Source organism: Lipotes vexillifer, unplaced genomic scaffold (genome assembly GCF_000442215.2).
Source record: "Lipotes vexillifer unplaced genomic scaffold, Lipotes_vexillifer_v1.1 scaffold431, whole genome shotgun sequence".
NCBI classification, from domain to species: domain Eukaryota; kingdom Metazoa; phylum Chordata; class Mammalia; order Artiodactyla; family Lipotidae; genus Lipotes; species Lipotes vexillifer.
The window spans coordinates 2,743,840-2,751,412 of NW_006782267.1; the positions used below are offsets into that span (position 1 = coordinate 2,743,840).

General features: G+C 45.1%; 1 protein-coding gene across 2 annotated transcripts in view; it reads left to right on the top strand.

Annotated features, from left to right (window-relative positions):
* Positions 1-7,573, top strand: part of MID1 (midline 1) — a 181,826-nt gene that overhangs the window by 135,284 nt on the left and 38,969 nt on the right. For both annotated transcript variants that reach the window (XM_007455066.1, XM_007455067.1), the window contains one exon: positions 5,454-5,581. In XM_007455066.1, coding sequence (XP_007455128.1) covers positions 5,454-5,581 — 128 coding nt within the window. The remainder of the gene's footprint in view (positions 1-5,453; positions 5,582-7,573) is intronic.

Sequence of the window (7,573 nt, forward strand, 5' to 3'; positions counted from 1 at the left end):
TATATTATTTATCTTTGGCTGTGTTGGGTCTTTTGTTGCCGCGAGCGGGGGCTACTCTTCGTTGCGGTGCGCGGGCTTCTCATTGCGGTGGCTTCTCGTTGTGGAGCATGGGCTCTAGGCACGTGGGCTTCAGTAGTTGTGGCATGCAGGCTCAGTAGTTGTGGCGCACGGGCTTAGCTGCTCCACGGCATGTGCAGTCTTCCCTGACCAGGGCTCGAACCCGTGTCCCCTGCATTGGCAGGCGGATTCTTAACCACCACGCCACCAGGGAAGTCCCACGCAGGATCCTTCGTTGTGATGCGTGGGCTCTTCATTGCAGCGCGCAGGCTCCTCTCTAGTTGTGGCGCACGGGCTCCAGAGTGCGGGCTCTGTAGTTGTGGCGTGCGGGCTTAGTTGCCCCGCGGCATGTGGGATCTTAGTTCCCCTACCAGGGATTGAACCGGCGTCCCCTGCATCGCAAGACGGATTCTTAACCACTGGACCAGCAGGGAAGTCCCCAAGAGCTATTTTTGACTTAGAAAACTGGACTCATACTAGCTACCTCTATCAGTAGTTGCGATAACACTGCTGGCGACTCCTATAAACAGGCCTTAAGTATTGTAGATAGTCCATAATGTTTGTTGGATTTATGTTTTCATATTACTTAACATTCTTCTCTAGAACGTGACTTCACAGTCGTGTTTACTGCTGTGTCTGCCTTGGGCTTTGGCGCCTGTGTATTTCTAAACCATCTTTATTCTTCTATTCGAGGGTGGAATGCCCAGAACAAACTTTTAATCCTGCAGACCTTCCTAAAATGAGAGTTGGATGTGATTTTTCTGCATCGTTAAACCACTTAAAGTGGATATGTTCGCCTACAAGCTGAATCAGGCCACAACAAGTTTTTCAATTCAGAAACATCAGAAAACCCCAAGCGGAGAGAGAGCCTCAAGTTTTACACTGTAGGAGATGCATACGCTTTGGAATCAAGCGCTTGGCTCTATGCTAATTTGCTCAGGAGTAATTACGGGTAGCACTGGGGTTGCTCCCTAATCCTTGTGAGTCTCCTTTTGCTCATGTGCTCCCAGCGGGCAGGACCCCTAGCCACCTTGTTTCCACCATTATGGCCCCAGCACGTAGCAAACTGCCTGATCTGAATGAATGTGTGAGCAAATCTATAAAACAGGGCCGATTATTCCTACCTAGTATGGTCGCTGTAGGGATAAAATGAAATAATGTAGTAAAGATATTAGCTGAGTTCCTGTCTCAAGGTGAACTTACAGTAAATGCTAATTTCCTTCCTTCCCACTCACTAAATGGATGCAAATGCATTGTATAACATACTATATTCTCAAGCCTCGCTAATATATCGTTCTTGGTGTGATTCTATGTGCACTTTTCTAAAATGATGTTAAATAAGCAAAACTCTTCACTCAATCCAAGTATAAGAAAGTTGGTCTACTCCTTATGAGACATCTAAAATTAAAATCATTATTAGCAGCAAATTATCTGTATCAAGAGGATGATAAGAAGAAAACTCCCTCTGAACAGTACCCGTTTTTCAGAGTTCCTAGGAGGGACTCAGACCTCACTGGGTGACTCCTCTGTCCCTCACTGCCATAGGCAATTCAAGGATCCAACAGAGTTCCCCAGAATACAAAACCGAACTCCAGTTATCAGCTGGAAAGATGGCACTTGATTATAAGAATTTGAGTGCGTCTGATGAGTGATTTTTGAAATGTGTTCTACAGGGTGTTAATTGGTGTTAAAACAACAAGGTTCCAGGGTCAAACGCATTTGGGAATTCCTGAGCTGACTAAAGTAAACCACACTTTGTTACTGCGTGAACTCACCGGGTTTTACCATGGTGATGTGCGTCGTAGCCCACCTGCCCGAGAGAGACCCATTTAAGTGCCACTGTCAGGCGGTCGGGCATGGGGGAATAAGCGGGAAGGGTAGAGCATCTTCCCCTGGTGTTGACTGTTTGGCAGAAGTCTTGGAAGCCCTCTAGCTCTAGACATGTCTTCCTTCCAGAAAACTGGCCCCATGTGGCTGCTAGCAACTGAGTGTCATGGAGATTAGGGGCATCGAAGTCAAAATAGAAAGGGGAAATAGCGTGCAGCCCACCCTATTAAGTGTCAGGGTAGGACACAATGCCGTTATTTGCTCCAGTATGTTAAGAGCTTGACACACACACACAGCCACAAGCATGTGTCCGCATATTCCCGTGTACACGCACGCACACACGCACGCGCGCGCACGCGCGCACACACACACACACACACACACACACACATGACTCTAAAAGCACAGAATTGAGAAAGTGGCATGTGCTGATGGCCCTGGTGGATTTTGGCAATTTATCTGAAAGGCCAAGAGATGGGCAACAAGGATTTGGGGAAGAAAAACATAGCCTAAAATGTTGAATTTGGCAGATCTCCGCTCGCCTGTCAGTCCAATTAAGAATTTGAAATTGTAGCCAAAGATAAATATCTTTCCTTCCATCAGAAAAAATGTGTAGGTGTTAAAAGCTGCAGTCATCTCCAAAGAGTCTTGCTGTCAGACTTTGCCTCCCAGGCTTAGGAACTTTCAGCCTCTCTGTTCCCACTCGGCAGAGTTCCCACCATCAAGATGTCAGGCATTGTCAACAGTGTCCCTTGACTAAAGCATGGTTTAGTTAATTGTTTGTGGACCGCAGAACCAGGAGAAACTTGGGAATGAAATCTATTTTGGATGAACCTGAACAGAAGCTTGTGCCACTGGACAGGGGAAGTACCAGCTTGAGATTATCTGTTCAGAGCATTCGAGATCTCCCAACCTGGTGAGCACAAGATCTACGCCACGCGGGAACAGCAGAGAAACACAATAGAAAGTTCGGTGCTTGTTTCATGATAGCTTGGTGCAGTTCTCCCTGTTGGACATCATGAAACAGAAATAACTGGGGTTTCACTTTGAAATTTTTATCCCAGGAGTTCAAATTGGCACTGTAGCATTTCTTTGAAACTTCCTGCACTGATGCAGATATATTGGGCTCTTCAGTAAATGACATATTTGAAGGGCTTAGTCAGTATTCGTTGAATATTTGGTGACTATAATCCCAAGACCTCTCTGAGTTTGAAGGAGTTTTTGTGATTATAGGTCATAAGGAAGGCGTTTTTTAAGTCCAGTTTGACCGTCTGTGAAAAGTGCCTAGCAACCATCCCTTTATCCATCGGTCTGAATTAGCAGTTGTTTGTCATAATAATTAGTCCAATTCTCTTGGGTGCAGTAATTAGCCAATAAAATCACACAACTCTGCTGGTCGCTGTTTCCTGGTGAAAGGATCAGGTGGTGAATTTAGATTCTCTGTCCTCATTCAAACACTTGAAACTTTTCTTTCCAGAGTTTATTCCTCTTCAAACTTTCATGTATGGATCTCAGTATCATTGCAATTATTACATTGTTGATTATCTTCTCTACTTCCCTCCCTATATAGCACTGAATATGCACCAGAAGTACAATTATAGAAACTTTAAGGATTTCGAGCATTTCACAGGTGTAACTTTTTTTACTGAAGTGAAATTTGTGTAACATAAAATTAACCATTTTAAAGTGACCGATTCATTGGCATTTAGTACATTCAGTGTTGTACAATTCCTGCCTCTGTCATGTTCCGAATTATTTTCATCACCCCAAAAGAAAACCCCACACCCATTATGTAATCACTCCCCATTGTCCCCTGCCCCCAGCCCCTGGCAACCACTCATCTACCTTCTGTCGCTGTGGAGTTTTGCCTATTCTGGACATTTCATCCAAGTGCATCATACAATATGTGGCCTTTTGTGTCTGGCTTCTTTCACTTATCATAATACTTTCAGGGTTCATCCATGTCGTAGCATATATCAGTCTTTCATTCCTTTTTATGGCTGAAAAATATTCCGTTGTATAGATGTGCCCACAGATGTAATTTTTATAGCCAAGATATATTTCTTTATAAAATCCAAAACTTTAAGAGCCATTAGGAGATGGAAGAGGAGATCTATCTTTTAGTGTGACCAGGTTGAAATTTTTCTAAATTAAATGGAAGAGTACAGACCTCGAATTGTCTTCCTGGCTGCTGCCAGCTAGCTCTGTGGTCTTGTATAAATGAGCATCAATGCCCTTCACTAGAAAATAAGTAACAAGGTTATGGCTAAATCATTTAAAGGTTGTTTCTTTGCTCAAAAATTCCCAGTACCCTACACAGTATCCTGCACATAGTAGGTCCTCGGTGGTGTTTATTGAACTTCCTGAAATACCAAAATCAAGACTATGAGTCTAGCGTAGTTTGATGTGCTCAGAAGTGGTTTACATCATCCCATAATTTTCTTGTTCTTAGAAGAATCACTTGCATTGTTAATTAGTCAAAATGTTCTGCTATTAATAATAACTTTCCCAATCAACGTGACGGTCCACTGCAGGAGACCGATACCTACCAATAGCTTGCTTTATAGATTACAAACGAGAAGGCTACCTAGCAACCTTAATGAAGAGGGGAAATGGTGGACCCATCAGGGGAATTTGTTAGGAAGCTCATGTATATTTCCCATGGCATCTGCTGGGAATATGGTGCAAGAACATGAAGACAAGGAGAATGAGAACGAGCCTGACAAAAACTCCTTTTTTAATGTTTATTTTAGGGAGAGGCTAGTCATTGATTAAACTCATCCAATATCTGGAAACATTCTTTTTTAATCTTCACTTTGCCTTTTATGCAGCTTGAAATTTGGGAGACTCTTCTTTGAAGTGGAGCAGGGTTGAGTGTGAAAAGAACAAAGTTTCCCAGACAGATGTGTGAAGAAATGCCTGGAGCTATGTGCTTCTCGCTGGGGTTAGATGTGCGGGGGCCAGAGAGTTAAATATACAGCAACGTGAAATGTGAATATTCTTTCGCCTCCATGGGGAATTTTTTCCCGATAGTAGAAAGGAAGGGAGGAAGCCATTCTGCTGTTTTCCCAGTTCCTCTGCCTCCTCTCGTAGCTTATACTCATTTGCATTGTGTTGCCTGTTGTGCCATTCCGAGATTTTTCTTGAGGCTCACGTGTAAAAACAGCAATGGTGGGCTTCCCTGGTGGCGCAGTGGTTGAGAGTCCGCCTGCCGATGCAGGGGACGTGGGTTCGTGCCCCGGTCCAGGAGGATCCCACATGCCGCGGAGCGGCTGGGCCCGTGGGCCATGGCCGCTGAGCCTGCGCGCCTAGAGCCCGTGCTCCGCAGCGAGAGAAGCCATCACAGTGAGAGGCCCGCGCACCGCAACGAAGAGTAGCCCCCGCTCGCCGCAACTAGAGAAAGCCCGCGCGCGGCAATGAAGACCCAACACAGCCAAAACTAAATTAATTAATTTTAAAAAACACGATTTCTTAATGATATTTCTTTTCCTTTTATTTTTTTCACTCCTATGCAGTGATGGTAAAAGCCAGCTTGACATTTCTAAAAAGTTGTTTTGTTTCAATTATAGAGTCTCCATGGCAACGGCATCATCCCAGGTGCTAATTCCTGAAATCAACCTCAACGATACATTTGACACCTTTGCCTTAGATTTTTCCCGAGAGAAGAAATTGCTAGAATGTCTGGATTACCTTACAGGTATTGTCTTTTGTGTTTCCTTTAATACTGGGTACGTTCAGTGATATTTCATTAGGAATGAAATCTAATATCCCTGTAAAACATTTTTGGTATTCCTCTGGTTTATTTGTTTGTTTTCCAAGCAAAATAATACAGTCCAAGACTAAACTGGGGACAGAGGCAAAAAGAGAATCTCGGTCACTGAAAGCATATCTACCACCATTTCCCGCACTCTCGGCGTGTGGGTACCACACATGATCCCTCTGTTGGCCATCAGAGAGGTACATGAGACAGCGTGGCTGTTTTCCATTTCATGTCAGCAAGGCAGATGACTCTCACAGTGCTTTGGCAGAGAAAAACTTAGCAGCTAACTCTAATGGGGTATCTACCCTGCTCTGGCTCTTTTTTTTTTTTTTTTTTTTTTTTTTTTTTTTTGCGGTACGCGGGCCTCTCGCTGTTGTGGCCTCTCCTGTTGCGGAGCACAGGCTCCGGACGCGCAGGCTCAGCGGCCATGGCTCAGGGGCCCAACCGCTCCGCGGCATGTGGGATCCTCCCGGACCGGGGCACGAACCCGTGTCCCCTGCATCGGCAGGCGGACTCTCAACCGCTGCGCCACCAGGGAAGCCCTTCTCTGGCTCTTTGTGTTTGTTTAATCTTTCCAACATCGAATTGAGGTAAAGTATTATAATCCTCCTCATTTTGCAAACGACAGAGGTCATCCATCTTGCTGGAGGTCAGATAGCTAGGGAGAGGCAGAATTAGGATTTAGCTCAGGTCTGTACAGACTCCAAAGACCTCCATACTTTCTAGTAAAAGACTCAATTTCATCTTGGCAAAGGTCACCATGGCAGATGTCCCAAAAATCACACTTGTATTCCTGGTGCCATGTTTCACTTCTGTGCTTTCTGATAGGCAATTTTTTGGGGGGTGGGGGTGGGGGTGGGGTTGCACCACGTGGTGAGGGCAACTAAAAAACAAAAGCAGCCATAATAAAAGAAACCTCTGGCTACTCCTTTTCCTAACCATGCTTCCAAATTTTTCTTAGCCGTCGACCGCTAAGGCAAGAACTGACCACATTCGCTCATAGAATGTGGACTGTTTAGATGACTTTATTTGTGTTATCCAGAGCCGCGGGTGCCGCGGGGAATTCAGTGAAGCTCCGCGTCTACGGTGAAGCCAGCTGTGCACTGAATTTAGAATGTGCCACCTTCAAGAGACCACATCCCTAACTTAGCGCGGCACCAGTGTCTCCACCCTCATTGTGTATGTGTGTTTGTGGGAGAGCAGTTGGGAAAGGGGAAGCAGGAGAGACGGAGCATTGGGTGATGTTTATTTTTACAGTCTGTGGCTAGAAAGCAAAGGATTTCTGTGTTCAAGGAGCACTGTACCCAGATCAGTGTTTTTCTTTGCCTGGACCCGAGGTGCCGGTTTTAGCCTTTGTGCATTTGCAAGGGAGGCGAGTCGCCCCAGAAACATCTTCTTACCTTAGGTGATTCTTTCACAGCATACGATGCCTATGAAGGACGAAATAAGTTGACTCAAAAAGCACGTCCAGTAAGAAACCAAACTCGATTTCAACTGTTCATGAATGTAGCTTTTCACTCTGAGATTTACCTCAACTAACACCATGCCACAGAACTTTCTAGGATGATAGAAACACTCTGCACTGTCCAGTAGGGTACCTGCTAGCCACGTGGGGCTGTGTTGAAAACCTGAAATGTGGTTAGTGAGTTTTCACTTTTGTTTCGCTTTAATTAAAGTGAAAGGTAGAGGGCCACACGGAGCTCGTGGCTACTGTGTTGGACCATGCAGGTGAGCCATTCTCGGGCTGAGATGCTTTTTATGATGGCATCCTATTAAAAATCTCCTGTTTTCTTATATCATTTGGGAATGAGTGTGGTCACAGCAACAGAAAATCCAGTTAGCGGTGACTAAACCCATCAGACAGTGTTCCTATCACAGAAACAGGAGAACAGAGGTTTCTGTTGCCGTCCAGGGCTGGGCAGCGGTTCA